At 47.4% G+C, this 20,374-nt stretch overlaps 1 protein-coding gene across 3 annotated transcripts in view; it reads left to right on the forward strand.

Moving 5' to 3' along the window:
- SLC6A9 (solute carrier family 6 member 9) overlaps positions 1 to 20,374 on the forward strand; it is a 55,980-nt gene that overhangs the window by 33,114 nt on the left and 2,492 nt on the right. For all 3 annotated transcript variants that reach the window (XM_083619878.1, XM_083619877.1, XM_083619876.1), the window contains 11 exons: positions 11,946 to 12,102; positions 12,927 to 13,058; positions 13,761 to 14,016; positions 15,012 to 15,144; positions 15,885 to 16,019; positions 16,191 to 16,294; positions 17,022 to 17,259; positions 18,049 to 18,183; positions 18,291 to 18,390; positions 19,748 to 19,848; positions 20,201 to 20,371. In XM_083619878.1, coding sequence (XP_083476004.1) covers positions 11,946 to 12,102; positions 12,927 to 13,058; positions 13,761 to 14,016; positions 15,012 to 15,144; positions 15,885 to 16,019; positions 16,191 to 16,294; positions 17,022 to 17,259; positions 18,049 to 18,183; positions 18,291 to 18,390; positions 19,748 to 19,848; positions 20,201 to 20,371 — 1,662 coding nt within the window. The remainder of the gene's footprint in view (positions 1 to 11,945; positions 12,103 to 12,926; positions 13,059 to 13,760; positions 14,017 to 15,011; positions 15,145 to 15,884; positions 16,020 to 16,190; positions 16,295 to 17,021; positions 17,260 to 18,048; positions 18,184 to 18,290; positions 18,391 to 19,747; positions 19,849 to 20,200; positions 20,372 to 20,374) is intronic.

Raw genomic sequence — 20,374 nt, forward strand, 5'->3', positions numbered from 1 at the left:
CACCACCCTATTGCAATTCCAGAGAAGGATGAGGCGGAGAAAACATCCCACCTAGGAAAGCAGCTTGTCTCTTCCATCCCCGCAATTTATTGCCTAGCACCATTTTGGAAGTGCTGCTTCCTACGCCAAAAGGATTCAAGTTTGGGGGCAAATGAAATGAGAAGCGCCAGCGGCCCCCCCCCCCCGTGCTCATACTTGATATGTGTTGGAGAAGGAGAAAATCTATAGAATGATAGTGAATGCAGTCTAAAGGTTGTAGCAAAAGAAGGCAAAGAAAAGAAAAGATCAGCCCTGTCCATCAAACACTGAATAATGTTTAATTTGATACTTGGATTCACTATTCTTAATGTTAACTTCTCACTGGCATAATAATCAACTCTTTCAACATCTCCTGATTCAGGCATCTCCCTCCAATTAAATATACTTTCACATATTGTGTGAATAGCATCTATTATGTTATTTTATTTTATTACACTTATATCCCTCCTTTCTTCTATCATGGGATCCAAGGAGGCATGCATGTAGTTCTCAGGCAATCCAGCCACAAACCTGTTTAGCATCAGCCAAGTGGTGACCTCCTGTGCCTTCAGAACACCTGGGTAGCAGCACCTCTGCTGGATGTCCTATGTGACTTTTACTAAAATGTTTGGGCTTCAGACTGAAGCATAGAACCCTCAATAAGTTAAGAAAGGTCATCTCCCCTCTGACCCATTGTATATTGAGTACAACACTGATTCAGTGCAATAAAGGTGCAGTATGTGAAGGTGATCATGGGAGCCCTTTGACCAGCACGGCTGGGGGAATTGGGAAAAGCTTTTCTGGTAATATCTGCTGCTTCCTCTTTTCCTCCTGACTTTTCCTCCTGACTAGAATATTTAGAAACACACACGTTGTGCAGCTCCTAGCCTAGGATGAACATTCTGTGCCCAGTCTCTACCCACTGGCACTCCAAAATGATCTTCCCTGTTCCCTTTGGTACTGAGGGCATCATGTTGTGAACAGTTTGACTCCAGCATGCTCTAGGCTTCTTGTTGTTGATATAAGCTGAGCAGCTAGTTGTCTTCTTGCCTGCACTGCCCCAGAGTTGGAGGCTTTGTGGGGTAATGAGTGGGGGTCAGGTGAGGCTCCAGTTGACTCAAGCAGTGAGTGAGCTGGGATCAAAAGAGGGATTTCCCTTGGCTCCTAGCTAAGCCTTCCTTGCCACCTGGCTTCTAGCCCAGACCTGCTTCTCTTCCTTCACCACCGCAAGGGCAGCATGTCCCTTGGGAACCACTTGCCGGAAGGGGCTGTGCAGCTGACAGGAGCTTCTCTAGCATAAATCCTGTTGCCTGATTGAAGCCTCCTTCTGGAAGCAGCCCAGTGGCCTTACAAGCTCAGCCATGAGGCCCACCAGTTGAGCCAACAGGTGAATTAGCATAAGAAAGGTAGCTCTTGCCAGGGAGTCCTGATGGATGAGCATGAGGTGGTATAAGAACTTCCTTCCCCTTCTCATGCCTATGAAATCCTGCTGTGTCTCTAGGAGAAACCATGGGTGACTCTCTGATCTGTGTCATCACTTGGGTCAAATTCAGTATGTATTTGTACCACATTTGCTATGCAACTGAGGGCTCGTCTACACTTCCGCACTTCCGCTTGTCCCATGCCTGGAAAACATGGGTCTGAGTGGTTTTGCCTGTGCCCCACAACTTCCTGAAAACCTGCTGCTTAGTGCTAAATCAGAGCAAATGTCAGTCTGGACAAAAACCCAACTGAATTTTGCTCCAATTCAGCAGTAAAGATTGGGTTTCCCCGAGGGCAAGCAGCAGGGCATGTGGAAGTGTGAATGAGTCCTGACTTGATGGGTGCAGGTAGGAGGATGCAAAATCATGCATGTATGTGAATATAGATGCGCACACACTTTTTCTTGAATTTAAATGGCTCCCCTAGTTCTGCCACCTCAAACTATTGCTCAGGATCAGTTCCAACATGGCTCCGGCTGAATATGAAAACATTTGCAGCATTTGCTTTTGTCCATTGAGGCATTGGTATTTCCTCAATAGTCACAAATAGTGAGGAAAGGTATAGTACCACACTCATATGGGGATAGTGGCAGCACCAGGAAGAATCTATATTCAGGAGCACACCAGGGATAAAGAGCCTTCCTGGAGACGTGAACATTTAAAAATGCATTTCCTCTCTCAAGTAACCACAACATTTCAGTAATGGGAGAGAGGCAAGCTAAATGTCTGGAGAATGGTGACTGTTTGCACCCACTCCTGGTGCACTGCCTATGTATGGGGAGGAAATCCAGACTTAACAAACAGCATTTAAGGAGGGCTCACAATTCTGCCTGAGGTAGAATTTGGTAGAAACCTGTGCTTCCACAGCAGACCAAGAACTTGGTAGCTTTCATCATGATTGTCTGGCACGTAAGGTGATACATTTATACCTGCACAAAGGCATCTTGTACCAATGTAGTGTGATGAAATAGCTGCACCATGTCAGTACAGGAGGCCCCTGTGCATGCATGCTGAAACCAAGGACATCACAGAGCTTTAAAGAGAAATTGCAGTGTAAAACCACTGAATTCATCAAGAGGTTCAGTGCTATAATTTGTTGACTGAATTGGAAATTTGGGACATTGCTTATTTGTTTATCACACTCTGCGTGCAACCTAGCTTACAAATGTCAGGGTTTCTGTGTTATCAGCAACAACTGTTTTGTAAATTACCACTGTTAATTACACAATTTATTACTACCTCTGGCATCAGCATTTGCAATTCTTCAAAACCCTCCCCCCCAAATAACCATGTGAAGATATACCTACAACTTTATGTACTTGATGAAATCAACTGTAGTCCACAAACGTTTATGCCGTAATTCTCTTTATTAATTTGTTGTCCTTTAAGATGCCACAAGACCCTTTTGTTGTTGCTGCAATAGGCTAAGACAGATGCCACTCTAGAACTGCCAAGTACAAAGTCAGAACAGAAGCTTGGAATCATAAACTGATAATGAAAGTGTGTGTGTCTGCCTACCAGCTTGTTTTAGACTTTTCATTTTTATCCCACATGGACTTTAATTCAGTACTACTTAAGTCATTAAACTGGTGGCATCCGAACCATGATGTCCAAACTAAGAAACTGTGGTTTGAATGATCCCTACAAACCAGGATAGCAGTCCATGGTTTGTTATCCTGCTTGACAAGGACCACTCAAATGATCATTTCCTAGTTCATATATTGTTGGAAACTCTTTCAGGAAACAAGGAAATGTTGAATTAAGGAAGAGAAAAGGGAAGAGGCAGGAGTCTGTGTTCTCATAGCTTATTCTTTGGTTTGTTGGACCAGGGTTGTTGCTGCTGCTGCTATTTTTTAATTTATGAATCACTTTCTTATGTCTGATCCAAATGGAATCCTCTTCCCCAAGTATAGAAAGGTGTGTGGAACTTTCCCCCTAGAAGCTGGTGTAGCTGTTCCTTCCCCTATTGGGTTAACCTCTTGCTTCCCCTAGGAATACCCAGCAACTCATTCTTCCCCAGGGTCCCATACATGGTTCTTCTCCTATTCTGCCCCCCTCCAGGAGGTTCTTATGCCCTTGGATCTGGAGCATGAATGAGCTGCTGGATGCTTCCTGAGGTTGCTTGGCAGGCCTTGGATGGGAATGCGTGAGCAGGCTGTATTGCTGCATGCCCTGGCAATGTGATGAGAGCCTGTTACAGGGGAGTCCTGCTGGCAAAATGGGGGAAAACAAAATAATGTTAAAAAACAAATTAAAATAACCATGGAGAAACAGTGCTCTTCTATACAGTAACTACCAGCCCTTGTTTCTGGAAAGTTCTGTATAAAAGTATTCAAGTAAGTGATTTTACACATATGTATAGAAAGAATGCCAAACAGAATAATTAACTTTGCCATTGAAAGCTGCATGACCATATATGCTCCTAGGTAGTAGTATAAAGCCGAGGCAGAATTTAGTATAAAATATATAGAATTTCATTGACTTTCATCTGTTTAGTATATACACTTGCTGAGTAAATACATGAATTAGAAAGCTGGAAACTCTATTTAAAGCACTGATTTAAATCAGCCCTTGTTCTGGGAGGATAGCATTATAAATCTTAGCCTCGGTACTCACCTCCCCCTAAGAAGTAGTAACAGAAGCAGTGGAGGACCGATTCCCTACATTTCCTCCCAGTGGCGTAGCGTGGGTTGTCAGCACCCGGGGCAAGGCAAGTAATTTGCACCCCCTAACCCGTGGATTTGCGCCCCCTAACCCGTGGATTTGCGCCCTCTAACCCTAAGCCCCAGATGTTGCGCCCGGTGCGGCCGGCCCCCCCTGCACCCCCCACGCTACGCCACTGTTTCCTCCTCAGGGAGGTGAAATGAACTAGTCCAAAGTTTCCAAAGAGTGGCTTGATCCTAACATGCTAAGAAGGAGCAGTGTATGCTGGGAGTTGCCCAAGTCAATGGGCTACTTCCATGAGTTTCACTCCAGCCTTCTCTTTGAGCTCCTGTTGGGAGTTCTCTGCCCAATAAACCACCACGTGGCCAGAGTAAACTGAGCTCCCATTAATTAAGCAGAACAGAAGCCTCATTAGCGCTCGCTTTGCAATTCAAGTTGGATTAGGCTACTCAGAGTGAGCAGCATGCTTTAAGAAGTCAGCCATGGAGGATCTGACCTGCAGCCAACTATAGTGCTGCCCTTACTCTTGAGATGCTGCTCCTTTGGCCATGGGAAACTGTGTACCAGCTAGGACAGCTGAACTGGTAGGACAAACTATGACCATTTTTCTTCACAGCCTAATGGTGTAGAGTCATTCTTTAATGTCAAGCTGGCACAAGTAGAATATAAAGGATAGAGGCAGTTGTGTTGTGTGATACCCTGGGGCTTCATGTTACAGTACTAGAACATCATAAACTGCCACCCTATTCAGAAACCACCGGGGGGGGGGGGGAACGACACTTCAACCACCCAGTTCACTGTTACTGACCTTCTGGAGTAAAGGAACTTCAGAGGGAGACTTCCAGCTTGAAACTGCTGAATTGTAATTTATGAAAAGTTCCGTTCTCTCACCTGTGCCAGAATCGAGCAACAGTAGCTCATCTTACCACATTGTTAATTAGTTTACTAATTATTAGTGAGAGGATTTGTGTGTTGGCCATATACACCGATTTGTACAGCGATTTGACAAAGATTTAGTGTAAAAAAAACACACAAACATATTCATGGGTTATTTATTTCTGGGAAGTTGTGAACAGCGGTCAACTTTTGTTCTTGGCTTTACATTTTTGGTTTATTTCATGGTAACAAATCAGAACTCCGCTTCCAACAGCATTATTGTGGCATGCAGACACAGCTGATATACATACATGCACTCAGAGAGAGACCCCCACCACCACAGCAAATGCAGGATAACGCTTCATGCATCTGATAAAGTGGACTCTATTCCACAGGTCTTTGAGATGCCGCAATATTCTTGCTGTTTTTGCTGCAACAGCCTGACACAGCTACCGCACCGTTATGACTCCTTATGGGGAAGGCTACCAGGCTGTGTATCCAATTCCTTGCAAAGTGCTGTGTAGCCAGGCTGGCAACCCCATGAACTGCGCCAGCGAACGTGCCACGCGGTCACATGTGGCTGCCGCCTGAACATCTCGTCCCGAGCCCATGCTCAGGGAACATGAATGGCCGCAAGCGCCCGGCAAGGACTCGATCAATGCAGAAGGAATGGGGGGCAGAGCGGGAGGGGAGCTGGGAACGCACTCGTTGCTTGATTTACAGCATCTGGACTCCCTGCTTCCGCGGGTGAGAGAAAGGGAGGGGGTGCTAGCACTTCCTCTCTCTGCCCCAGATTCCCTGCTGTGCCCTGGTGAAAGGCCTATTGGTCTAAGTGGAAAAGCACTGAGGAGCCTCTGCTGTCCATTGTGTCACACATCTTACAAAGCCAAAGAAAGAAGCTTCCTTCAGGTGGGTACAGACCCAGAACCTTAATAGGAAACTTGCCACTAAAGCCAGGAGTGGAATAACCTGTTATTACTCCAAAATCCTCAGATTGTCTTTGTGGGGACTCTTTGAGATAAAATTACACATGCGCCATCATCCAAGTGGGCTGGAGCTGCTAGCCCAGGTCTGATATGGTGAGATACCTGCCTTTTTATCAGAATCCACTGAGCGAACATTTAATTCTTCCGACACACTCCACTGCTGGCCTGGAAGCTGCTTCTCTTCAACATGGAAATGTTAAAGAGAGATGTCAGCAGCTGAAAGGACTGAATCAGAACTTATTAAGAAGTTTTCTTGTATCCATTTGGGCATAAATAGACACAGTGGTTCCTGTCCCAGTACAGTTTGCTAATTAACAATGCTAGGATGGTTGTATTTTTACTAGTTACTGCTGTTGTGAATGCTGCTGCTCTTCCCATCCCCATTTAAGTTCAAATCAGTCTTTGCATGTACTTTTTGCATTTTATTGCCATTCCGCTCCACTGATTGTCCTTTTTCTTCTTCTTGCTATGCACAGTGTGAGTGTGTGGTGTATTTACAGTACCAAATGAGGATAATACTTAGTGTCGTAATAAATTGGTTCAGTCTTTAAGATGCCACAAGGCACTTTGTTGGTTTTGCTGCAACAGATTAACAGAACTGCCCCTCCAGAAGCTGCATTTATGCAGTAACAGCTTGACTGTATCTGGAGGGAGAAGGCTGTTTGGTTAAGAGTAGCCACCCATATTAAAGACCCCATGTGGCAGGGCTGGTTTAGCCTTCAGCCAAAAGGCACCAAGGGAAAGTTGCTGGCAATGCTCAGGCCATCAACCTTATCCCTCTGTAAGCAAACCCTGCAAGGTTATTTGCACATAGCTAGATGCATGTATACACATATATATGTGCAGGTATGTAACAGTTACACACATACTTTTCTGTAAACAAGCATGCAGAGAAACCTTGGGACAAATATGCATAAATACATGTATCTCACTGCTAGTCTTGGAACGCTCTGGGGCTCTGTTCATATTCTGTTTCTCATTTCAGAATTGATGGAGGAGAGGCAACATCTGTTAAGGTCATATTGTGCCACAGCTCTTCAAAAGTGCCAGATTCTCTGCCCCTAAAACACAAACATCCCCCATAAGAGCAGCCCTTGGAACTGCTGGGTCAAACGTTGCCATGATGCAGGATTGTCTCTTGGCCTGACTCCCTTGTCTTGCAACTATGGTTGGGATGCATTCTGTGTGTGCAAAGTGTTGCTGATTTTCCCTCTTTGCATTTGCCCCTCCAAGACTCCACTTATCATGGGGAAATGACTTCAAGCCTCCCTCGTGTCAAGGGTGGATGTGAAGAATACAGAGAAAGATTGGGATAAGGATATTAGGATATGGTATTACTCCCTGATTGCCACTGGCAAATGTATACCTTTGGCTGTGTACATACCATACTTTTAAAACACCCCCCCTATGGATAATGGGAAGTGTAGTTTGCCCCTCATAGAGCTACACTTCACAGTACCCTTAACCAACTACAGCTCCCAGGATTCTTTGGGGGGTGTGCTATAAATGTATTGTGTGTGCAGTCTTTTCTTTGGAGACAGGTTGTGTGCAGGGTCTCCCTGTCCCTTGCAGAACATGGAGATCCTTGGAGGTGATCCTTTAGGTTGCCGCCGAGTCCCCATGATGCCACAATCCCCACTCCGGCTTCCATGGCCAGGGCTCACAGCAGAGGTCACTTCTAGCAGGCGTGGCTCTCCCATACCCTGCCAGTCCCCCCAGTTAGCGCAGCAGATGGCTCCTTGGCAGCTCTGTGCCAGAGCGGCTGCTGGCTCTAATTGAATGACACGGTTAGGTGCACAACTCGCCGGCTGCCAGCCCCCTCCCATCCCAGTGGCAGGAGGCAAAGCTGAAACGACGGCTTCCATTTGCTGAGTGCTCACAGCAATTGTTTGCGATCAGCGGGCAGCCACGTGCGCCTACGTGGAGTGTGCTGCGTGCACCAGGGGGAGAGCAAAGGAGGTGCATCCACAGGAGAGGCTCCTGCGAAACGCTCCTGCTGGCAGCCTGTTCATCTCAGAGCTCCTGAGAAGTAGTGGGGCTCAGGGAGCAACATCCTCCCCAGCAAAGCATCCTGGAACATGGGGCAGGGGCAGGCTGCTGCTGGATCCCCGGCCACGAACAGGAGGGCCCACAGAGGCCAAGTGCTCCTTTCCTAGGACACCCACTTTTTCTTTACAATACCCTCTTTTCTCCCTTCCTGTAGTAAAGCTGACCTCTCTCATAAGCACTCAAGTGCAGCACCCTCTTCCTAACACACCAGCAACTGGAGGGATCACTGGCTGGGTGTGAGGTGCAAACCACAGGAGCCAATGTGAGTTTCTCAGAAGATAAAAGGAAATGCTTTAGACCCTCATGAGAAGCAGCAGCATTGGGTTGGGGAGGTTTAAACCCAGGGTTGGGAAAACCTGTGGCTGAACTACAAACCGCAGCATCCCTGGTTGAGGATGGTGGGAATTGCGGCCCTGCAGTGTCTGGAGGGCCACAAGTTTCCCTGCCCCTGCTTTAAACAGTCAAGATGCAAAAGCTGCTAGCACAGGGCTGATCATCCATCCGTATAACCAAGGGATTCTAGGATGCGCCAGCTGCATCGCCTTGCTCCCAATCTTTGCTTATTGACAGATCACGCCTTCAACTGGAAAGAAACAGCTCTGTCATGGTTTATTTAATTGCTTATGAATAATAGGTGAAATATATTGACATTTGGAATGAGATTATACAGAATATAGTAGATTATTAATAACCATATATGTATCTGGACAATAATAGTACTGATATATCTATATGTATGGTAGTGTAGCTGATTATATTTAGTGTATCCTATGTCTTTTCTTATGTTTAAATTTTTTTGCTTTTTTATTTGTACTTCTCTCTCTCCCTTCTCTTTTATCACTTTATTTTCTCTATAACTGAAATTTTCTTAATAAGATGTTAATAATTTTACAAGTGGCAGTTGACAGAGGAGAGTCTTTGCAAATTGCTGACCCAACTTACTTCAAATTCTGATTTACCCCTCAAGTACGTAGGCAAGTGAACTAACAATCACTTAAGTCTCATGCAGGAGAACTGAACCTAGAAGCATCTTCAGGTGATGTCCCATCTCTCAGTAGGAGGAAGGGGCAAGGTACAGGCAGTAGCCGCCAGAGAAATATTGCTCCAGAGCACGGCCAGATGTGCCCCATCCGCTCTAAGGGAAGAGAAGCCAGGCTTTGTTGTTGACACAGCACATCTCCCGTTCCTTTGATCTGAAGGCTGCCATTGTTATCCTTGGGCAGTACAGGGAACTGGCGGTGCCAGGATGGAGCTAGATGCACAAAAGCTCCATTTTTGTCCTGCGGAAAGCGGCTACGCTTTATGACAGCATCCTGTCCTGTGTGGTGCTTGGGCTTCTTCTGTGTGGGGCTGAGTGCTTCCAGCCACTTGGAAGTCGTACTGTTCCAAAGGTAGCTCAGACCTTGGCGCTGTCAACGCTGCGGCAAGTAGCCTCTGTTCTTCCCCCTGCCCCTTAGGGGATAGAGAAATTGGGGGCATGTCTAAGGCTTGGGCTAGCATTGGACACATTCGGAAGGGGAACTCTAGGGTGGTGGGCCAAGATTTTTTAGTATCATTTATTTTCTCTGACAGACCTTAAAGGACTCGGTATGATTAAGGAGGACTGAGGCTCCCTCTCCTGGTGATATCCTTTTACTACAGCCAATAACCAGCCTTTGTCACAGATAGACACACCGTGGGCACTTCCTTCCAGATGACCTGTTTACTAAGCGTTCACCCTGATTTGTTTGCAGGGAGATAACATTGGCTATTTAATGACCATTGGTTTGGAATTGTTTTTGGGGAGATTAGATGACATTGCGTCAAAGCAAGTGTTTCTCTCCCCACCCTCTCCACTCTCTAGTGCATTCTTCCCACCAGTTTCCAGTCTTACAGGGAAGAAGCTGGCTTGTCACACAAGTTATAACTGTGCAACCCAAATTTGCTGGTGCATATGTTGTTTTTGGCCCCAGATGGGGATGGGGGTGGAACAGGCTTACATGTGACCGCTGACATGCGCAGTGACCCGGAACTCAATCCTCATGCAAACGGGGAGTTGCCTGTAGTCCGTGTACCATTATATGTTCTTAATAGAACAGCTCTCACTTATGGGCTGACAGGTCAGATATAGTAATTTCCCCACTTTTATTGTGAGCATAAAAGGGACTTAACATCTATAAAAGGGCAATTTAGTGATGCCATGTAAACATCCATAGACTGTACGCTCAATGGGCATATTCTGAATTAGCTACCAAGAGCCAAAGAGAGGATCCAGTTTTCCTCCTGAGATTGCCAGGAACAAGCACGAGTATATTTCTGTTCCTTCTTCACACAAAACATAGTTAACATTGGGCATTCCCTGTCACAGGATACAGTAATGATCACTGGCTTATGGGGCTTTGTAAAGGGCGATAAATAATTACAGGATGCGAAGTCTCAACATCAGTCAGTCACAATGGCTTAAATCAGTGGTTTCTAACCAGTGTGCTGTGGCACCCTGGGGTGTCTTGAATGATGGTCAAGGGTGCTGCGGGCAACACTGGGCTCTGTCCCTCTTTCCTTCCCTCCCTCCTCTGATGCCCTTTCACATCTACCTCCCAAAGGCTTGCATAGCTGTTTGTTGAAGCCCTGGCTACAAGCTCCCCAGGCAACTGGTGCCTGTGGGGCTGGCCAGGAGGTGTTGGTTGCCAGGAGCTGAGGCAACCTCGGAGTAAGCAAGCAAGTGGATGAGGGAGCCCAGCCAGCCAGTCTGCCAGCCCTTGCTGTTGGGAATGGACAGACAATTGGGAGGCCGGGCAGGCAGGTAGGTACCGCGCTGGCCTTTCTTGTTCTTGCTGTTTCCAAGGCTTGCCTGGGATCCGAGTGCCCTGTGCTGAAGGGGAGCCTATCTGCCATGTAGGCCCAGCGGCTCCTGCTGCAGCCACTGCTGCCTCCCAATTTAAGGTGCTGCCTGGAGGACTCCCAAGGAGAGGGGAGCGGAGAGGAGGCTGAGGGAACACTCCACAAGGGGGGGGGGTGTTCGAAAAAGTGTGTGAGGCTGCCAGCTCTGCAAGCAAGGGGTGACATAACTGGGCTCCTGAGCCCCACAGGGGTGCCACAGAAAGAACGTAGTTGGTCAAGGGAGCCATGGACTCAAGAAGGTTGAAAACCTCTGGCTTAAATGAAACCTCCACATGGAGAGTTCATTCATGAAGTAATGACATAAATGATTCAGATAAATCTGTAAATATCAGGTGCCAGGGACAAAACAACAGGTATCTTCATGAAGCCCCCCTCCTGGCTTGTGGGCTTCCCAAAGCAATTGTTCTGGCCACTGATGGAAGCAGTATGCTGGGTTAGGTGGGGCTTGGTGTTGGTCCAGCAGGGCTTTTCTGATGCCCTGATGGGCTTAGCTTCCCTGCCAGTGAGTAAAGGGATCTGCTTGCCTTTCCTGTGGCCTCTTGTGCTCCATCAGTAGGCAGGCAGAGGGAAGAGGCACAGAGGCTCCTTTGTGCTGACTCCTCTTATGCCTGCTTTGTATGGGCTGCAGCTGCCAGCTTCCCTACAGCCTGACCCAGGACTATTCATCTGGGCAGGCAGGGGGTAGCAGCCCCCTTAGCATAATCAAACTCTCCGCCCCCTGCCTGCTTTGCCTCCAGCTGAGGAAGGGGAGTGACTTTAAACCACCAGCAGCACAAGCATCCAAAGTTGCAGAAGGGTGTGTGTTTGTGTGTGTGTGTCCCCATCCATATGACTTGTTTTGTTATCTGCCTTCTAAAGCCCCTCTTTTTGTGGGAAGACCTTACAGGATTGACAGTAGGGAAGACCCAGAAGGAAGGAATAGGATAACTTACCTCCGCCCACCCTCTTGCCATTCCCCTACCTGCAATAACTGACTGTCCTCTTCTGGCAGAATGGTGCTGTGCCTGGCGAGACGGCTAAGCGAGACGAGAACCTCAAGCGTGGCAACTGGGGCAACCAGATCGAGTTTGTTCTCACGAGCGTTGGCTACGCTGTTGGGCTTGGCAATGTATGGCGCTTCCCTTACCTCTGCTATCGCAATGGGGGAGGTGAGTATTGCCCGGGGAAGGGTGCATGCAGCACAAGAGAGATAGGACCCACTCTGCATTGCATTTGCTGACGGTCCTGGCCCTGACACTGTCTGGGGCTAGAGCGTGTGCAGTGTTGCAAATAGCAGGGTAGGAGTGATTCCCTGCCCCCAGCCGGTACTAAACCCAGTGCTCTGGCATAGCACTGGTGTGTGTGTTTGTGTGTGCTGGGAATTGCAGTGCTGTGTCCTGCTAGTTCCGGGATGCAACTTTGTCCCCACAGATGAAGGTGTATCCTAGGAGCTTCATACACAACTATCTGGTGAGTATAGGGCTCCTCCTGCAGGAGAGGACTGGGATTCCATGCCACACTCTGGGCAGCTTTCTCCCCACCCAGAATATGACACTTGGGGGAAATCTCTGCATTTCTTAAGGGTTTTGAAGCTCCTTTTCCACTGGCTTGAAGCACAGGAAATTGCCTTGTACTAAGACTATTTGTCCATCTAGCCCAGTGTGCCAGGTAGAAGAGGTCTTTCCTCGATGTGATATAGTGGTTCAGAGCCTCAGACTAGGACATGGGGAAACCAGGGCTCAAATCACGACTTGACCATGAAGCTCCCTGAGTGACCTTAGGCCAATCACTGCCTCTGACCCTAACCTACCTCACCGGGGGGAGGAGTTAAACAAGGGGAAAGTGGGATGTAAGTACAACAAATGAATATTACATCCCATCTTGAGCTTTTTCATCTTGAGATGCTGGAGATGGACCTTTTTGCCTACAAAGCATGTGCTTTACCCCTGAGCTATGGTTCCTCTCCGGTGCTCATTTCCTCTTCTGTCTCCAGGTGCTTTCATGTTCCCCTACTTCATCATGTTGGTGTTCTGCGGGATCCCCCTCTTCTTCATGGAGCTCTCATTCGGACAGTTTGCTAGCCAGGGCTGCCTTGGTGTCTGGAGGATTAGCCCCATGTTCAAAGGTGAGAGGCAGCACATTCAGTGCATACATTCTGTCCGGTTATTGTGCTACAAACACATTTGCAGTCTGCATCCTTTGCTCCTCATGTGTGGGTAGAGACTTGTGCGCACATCCGTACAGTATTTGCATTTCAACTGGAGTTGCTAGGAGCAAAATCAATTTAAGACAGATAATCAGTATTTGGGGGCATTGGACCTTTGGCATCTCTGGGCAGGATTAGTTCAAAAGCAAAATTTAGAACATGTAATACTGCACTTGTAATACCACTTCCTTTTCATCATGCTTAGTCTCACCTGTTGTAAGTGCAGGAGACCATGCAGGGCATGATGCAGCATCTGTGCAGCCAGTGTGCTCCCTCCACCTGCATCCCACGTTCCTTGTTGCAGTTGTGCCTTTGCTGTTAGTGAACCAGGGAGGGCAGGCAGCAGCATAATGTGTGAAAGGGGTGGGCAGGCATGCAGGCCTGAGTGCTGACTAGGCAGAAAGCTGAGATCTTGGTACGTTAAATAATAAATCAACAAATTGCATAACCAGGCCCAAATTGTGCTGCAGTTTTCTGTCTGTGCCTTATATCCACAGCCTCAGTGTATGTGTGTCCATACTTGCACAGGCCCTATACTTTATTTGGCTGCAAACTCCCATCCCTAGATGCCTTAGAGCTCTCCCCCTTGCAACTTGTGCTCACGCTTTCCTTTCCCTCCAGGTGTTGGGTATGGTATGATGGTTGTGTCCAGCTACATTGGAATCTACTACAACGTTGTGATCTGCATCGCCTTCTATTATTTCTTCTCATCAATGACACGGGTGCTACCCTGGACGTACTGCGGCAACTACTGGAACACACCTGATTGCGCTGGTGTGTTGGACGTTACCAATGGCTCAGCTGGGTCATCGCTCAACTTCACACAACTCTTTAACCAGACGGCCAAGCGCACGAGCCCCAGTGAGGAATACTGGAGGTGATGATGATGGAGGGGGGCAAATGGGTGTGGGATGAAGAGGGAACCAGCTTGTCAGTCGGGAACTGAGGGCCTGCCTCACAAGAGGACAAGCTGACCACCATGGACACATCTTAGTTCAAATATGCCAGATGGAGATCATGGCCTTATTTTTACCTTCCCTAAATTGTTAAGGATGTTACCAAAACCCTCCAGACCTGGGATCACTGAGAGTCTCTAAGGGAGAGATGTTGCCCCAAATAGGGACCAAGCACAGAAGTTTTGAATGCAGCTGTCCTGAAAGTTTCATGGGTCATCAGAATGAATGTGGGGAAACCTCTTGTTTGTCATAAATGATGGGAGAGTGTCTAAGGATTTGCAGCCAGAGGCAAGCACATCTGGATAATTAGAAGGCAGGCTCTTTATTGCTGAGCCAAGGGATGGAGATAGTAGGTGTGAATATGAGCCTGCAGCATTTTCACTTTAAAAGTTCAAAACCATCCTGTGTATTTTGCCTCTTGAATTACAAGATTGGAACAGAATATATGTTGAGGATTATTTTTATATTCATCTTCTGATTGACCTCAGCTCCAGTTGGGCCCCAAAATGTTTCTTATATTGTGAGGAGGGTTATAAATGGACTGTTCCCATAGGAATCTGAGAGATGCTTGTGATATTTTTTTTTCTTTTTCTAAGTCTCATGATTCAAGCGGTCTAGAAATAACCAAAACCTTGAGGCTAGTGCTAAATTGTGTGCATTCACTCGCTTGCTTGCTTGCTTACTTATGCACAGGTTCCTATCTCCGATTTTCAACTGTTTGATCAAAGAAGCTAATGTCATAAGGCCATTACGCCAGCATTTAACATAATAGGCTGTCACTCCTGGCAATGTCAGCAGCCCTAATGTCTGGGGTTGGACCTTTGGGTGGGGGCAGGTTGGGCAGGTGCAGATTGGTTGGGGTGTGTTTTCTGGAGCACATATGAACTCTGGTTTGTGCTGCTGTCTTCTACCCCAGGCGGTATGTGCTGAAGCTGTCGGATGACATTGGGAACCTGGGCGAAGTACGGCTCCCTCTTCTGGGTTGTCTGGGCGTCTCTTGGGTCGTCGTCTTCCTCTGCCTCATCAAGGGTGTCAAGTCCTCAGGAAAAGCAAGTAGTGTTCCTTCTCTTCTAACTTCTCCATGGAAACCCAAAGCACAATGACCTCTCTGGCCCTCCAACATGGCCTACCCAATGCCTGTGAACAGTCTACCCCTCCTCTCTTATCCAGGCCTAACGAGTTGCTTGTGAGAAACGTTTACTTCAGAATTGCCCTTCTAGATCCTTAGGAAGAGGCTGAGCTGTGTGCCCAGTGCTTAGACCTTGACTAAGCAGGGGACACGGATTCATGATATAGGCAGAAAAATCATGCTGCCTAACAGACTGTTGGTACTAAAGCAGTGTTCCTCACTTGGGTCTCCTGCTGCTGTTGGCCTACAACTCCCACCATCCCTAGCTAGCAGGACCAGTGGTCTGAGATGATGGGAACTATAGTCCAACAACAGCTGGAGATGCAAGTTTGAGAAACGTTGTACTAAAGAAACATTCAACAATAGCAGTAGCAACAGTGGCAAGTTTTCCTTAAGAGCGGGACGGGGAGTAAAAGTTAAGTTGCAAGCCTGTTGCGACTGACACAGTGATGAAACTAAGTTTTCTGGGGAAGAAGACATCTTTGTCCAGTTGCTGGAAACCATAGGCAGATAGAGTGCTCTTGTGCTCGGGTCCTGCTTGAAGGTTTCCCACAAGCATCTGATTGGCCGCAGTGACAACAGAACACTGGACAGGATGCCATTGGCCTGATCCAGCTGACTCTTCTAATGTTCTCATCCAACTTTCCTATTGACTCCCAGGTTGTGTATTTCACGGCAACCTTCCCGTACGTGGTGCTGACAATCTTATTTGTGCGGGGGATAACCCTTGAAGGAGCCGTTACCGGGATCATGTACTATCTGACACCGCAGTGGGACAAAATTCTTGATGCAAAGGTACTTGTGTGGAATGCCTGGTAGGCTTGAGCTGTTGCCCCTGGGACATGATCTCTGGGATTTCATGATCACACCACCTCTTCCCCTCCCCTCCTTACCATAGGAGTTTGGGGGCTTGTGTAAACTAGGCAAGCAGCTGTGCTGGTAATGCCCTTTCCTTGTCTTTCGTAGGTATGGGGAGATGCGGCTTCCCAGATCTTCTATTCATTGGGCTGTGCCTGGGGTGGACTTATCACCATGGCATCATATAACAAGTTCCACAACAACTGCTACAGGTAAGATTCATTCTATAAGCAATCCAGAAAGGATGTTGAAACTATTTGTTGGCGTGGCATAGTTCTTGTCTCTGGAAGGTGTCTATAGGGAGGTGCACCCCTTCCATTTTGAGGTGCTCAATTTTAGATGCTGCCCATTTTCAAGTTGTTCCATGAAACCATGAAGTCTAGGGACTTGATTTCATCACCAGAGCCTTAACAAAACATATAGGGCAAGGTGGCTAACCTGTGGTCCTCCAGACGTTGTTGACCGCCAGCTCCCATCAGCCCCAGCCAGAATGGCCGATGGTCAGGGATGATGTACTCCAAGGGCCACAGATTAGCTACCCCTAATATAGGGGATATGTTCAGAATTAAACACGGTGGACTAGTTACCTCATACATATGTCAGCCACACTTTGTTAAGGGAAGTAAGAGGTGATTTTCCCTACTCCTTTTAAAATTTTAATTTTGTGTCTTACGCTTTTTTGTTCCTCCATAAATCAGAGCTGCTTATCTGGGGCTCTACAGAGGGTCTCTGGTGATATTGTTGAGAGTTAGAAGCGCTTAGCTTTAGGAAATACAAAGTACATGAGATACCATGAAACCATTCGCTTGACCTTTTCCTCCTTCATTCAATGATTTTTTCATGGCTGAAATAATCTCTCCTTCTCTCCACCTCCAAGGCTCATTCTTTGACCCTTTCCTTGGTGTCTCATAATGTGACATGTCCTCCCACTTCCAACAGGGACAGCATCATCATCAGCATCACCAACTGCGCCACAAGTGTCTATGCAGGCTTCGTCATCTTCTCCATCCTTGGTTTCATGGCCAATCATCTAGGTGTGGATGTTTCCAAGGTGGCTGACCATGGTCCTGGCTTGGCCTTCGTGGCATATCCAGAGGCACTGACACTACTTCCTATCTCGCCCCTTTGGTCTGTTCTCTTCTTCTTCATGCTCATCCTGCTGGGGCTGGGAACACAGGTAATCATGGAAATTGACCCATCAGATATTGTGGGGTGGGAGAGAGGGTATAGGCACCTATGTAGAACAGACACATTTGCAATTGGGGCACTTGAGTGCTTTAGTGATGGAGGGCTGGATATGTGAGAGTGGGCACTGGTGTCTGAGGCATTGCAGAACTGGGTGATGGAGGGTTTGACAGAAATCACCCAGGGCACTGCATCAGAAATGAATTCTCCTTTTTCCAGACTGGGTAGAGCAAGGACGAGCTGAGTCACATGCTTAGGGACTAGGGATAGGTAGCCAAGCTGGTTGCATCCAGATGTTTTGGACTACAAATTTCCCATCCGCCCCATGTGACATGGCCAATGGTCAACGATGGTAAGAATTGTAATCTAACAACATCTGAAAGGTATCTCTTTGGCTATCCCTACTGCAGACAAAAAAGTTACATTATTTTTTTTAAAAAAATTATTATTATTATCATCCTCATGCATTTATTTATATCACAGCTTTTACCCTGACAGGGACTCAATGTGGCTTACAGATAAAATAAGAACAGATAAGAATGGTGTTATATAAAATGTTATTTGTGCCCACGTTGTCCCAAAGAACAAAGAAAGCATCTTTGATCACAGGCTGTGGGCCACATCTCAAACAGTCCAGATCCTCGCCCTGAAAGTGTATTAGAACTGGTTCAGGTGGAGGAGGAAGGCAGCAGGCCCTGTTGCTAAAGGGGGTGGATGGAGAGGTTGGAGCCATCTCAATATTCCTCACGTCCTGTTTCTCCTTGGTCAATTCTCTCCTTAGTTCTGCCTCCTGGAGACTCTGGTCACAGCCATTGTGGATGAAATAGGAAATGAGTGGATCATCCGTCGGAAAACCTTTGTGACTCTAGGTGTGGCTGTAGTGGGCTTTCTTCTAGGGGTTCCACTCACCACACAGGTATGGGGCACAGGGAGAGGGGGCATTCTTAGGGAAATCAGCCCTTACTGAGCTGAAGGCAATTGGTGTTGCCGATACTGACAGCTTTCCTTCCCTCCATTCTCCAGGCTGGCATCTACTGGCTGTTGTTAATGGACAACTATGCAGCAAGCTTTTCACTTGTCGTTATTTCATGCATCATGTGTGTCTCTATCATGTACATCTATGGTAAGTATCCTGAGAGTTGCCTGGAAGCTTCTTCTGGGGTAGCGAGTCAAGATATGGGCCGTTTGCACTTCGTCCTTTTTAGAAGCTATGTCAGGAATAAGCTGGGCAGCGACTGGCATTCCCAATCAGAATTGGGCAGGGTATTCCACAGTCCAACAAAACCTTTCACTGGTAGTCAAGACTACCAAGACATCTTCCTTCTGTCTGCAGTGTGACTGACAGATAGGAACCCTAGGATTGTTAGGGAAATTGAATAAATTATATTCAACAAGAAAAAGGGACTGTGGTACCTCTGGAGGGAAATCAGCAAACCCTCTGCTCATTCTTGGCTTGTGAAACCTTCACCATAGATTAGTTTCTCCAGACTAACGATGAAGGCAATGTTTTCCTTAGTCCCCAAATCCATATAGGAGTAACGTCACTCAGGCAGGGCGATACGGATTCTGTTGAAGATAACATGTCCAACAAGGCTTCTACCAATGGTCAGTTTGGTGAGGCACTTGCTGAGGTCCAAGATGCTGGCTTGATTTCCCATTCGCCAGTGAGAGAAATGCTTGTTGCTAGGAAAATAAACTGTGCAAGAGCAGGCCTGGTGTCAGCATCTGGAATCTTGGACAACTGCTGAGGCCTCAGTATTATTTCTTGGCCCACCAATGCTGATGGCTGCTCTGGATCCTCTATGCCTTTCGGCTGGGACTGCAGGCAGCACTATATCATCACCACCACCACTCCCATCACCACAATTTATTGATCACCTTCTTAAACCACTGGTCTTAAGGCAATGTACACTTAAAATAATTAAAAGCAATTAAAAACACAATAACAATAAATACAATTAAAACCCTAAGGAGTGGACACTCTTGTAAACAGCTATTTATCCAGCTGGGAAAGTCTTTGCATTTCCCACAGTGCCCTAGAGCTACATCAGGCACCCAAGGGCATTGTGGGAAAGTACAAGGGTATCTCCTAGCTGTCTGTGGAAGTTGGCCCACTAGAGGGCCCAGTTCCCACCCCACATAAGAAACACAACCCTGGAACTGGCTGTGTGCAAGGGTTCAGCTCCGTTGTCTCATCCAGGTCCTTTCCCATGAAGCAGTTGGAACCTCTGGGGCAAACTGACTATCTGGTGCTCTGCTTCCTCTGTCAAAGCAGGGAAAATCTGTGGAATCATGATGTGGGGTGGGAAGAGAGACCCATCACGCTGGGAGAAAGTGCACAATCTACAATGTGGAGTCCCACAGACACCCTACTACATACAACAGGGCCCATGGAAACCTGCAACTGGCCCTAGTGCCCAGTTACAACATCCCTGGTTCATGCCACTCCTCTGACCACCCTTTGCCTCTGCTTCACACAGGGCACCGGAACTACTTCAAGGACATTGAGATGATGCTGGGCTTCCCACCACCCATCTTCTTCCAAATCTGCTGGAGATTCATCTCTCCTGTTATCATATTTGTGAGTGTGTGATGAGAACACTCCCAGTGAGAGGGGGCTAGAATGGGAGGGAGAGGACTGTGAACAGCCACTCACATATGCGTTGGGGGAGGGGGGAGATGTTAGGTAGCGCACCAGTACAGGAGAGAACAGTGCCAAGGAAGAAGACAAGGGAAATACCAACGAGGAAGAACCACATCTGCAGAGGCAAGAGGGGTTCCCAAAGATGCAGTGAGTGTAACATTGGGCATAAGCGTAACCAGTATGAAGGAGGACAGGAGGGTGTGGAATTAGGGCAGTTGCCTGATGCCACCGCCCCCCTTGCTCCCCTTGGGCTTTGTATCACTCAGTCTTCTTTCCCCTCTCTCCTCAGTTCATCCTCGTGTTCACAGTGATCCAGTACCGACCGATCTCCTACAATACCTATGTGTACCCCACCTGGGCCATCTCCATCGGTTTCCTTATGGCGCTCTCGTCGGTCATCTGCATCCCTATCTATGCCGTGTTCTGCGTGTTGCGCTCAGAAGGGGACTCGCTGATGCAGGTG

Source organism: Podarcis filfolensis (assembly GCF_964270895.1).
Source record: "Podarcis filfolensis genome assembly, chromosome: 6".
In the NCBI taxonomy this organism is placed as follows: domain Eukaryota; kingdom Metazoa; phylum Chordata; class Lepidosauria; order Squamata; family Lacertidae; genus Podarcis; species Podarcis filfolensis.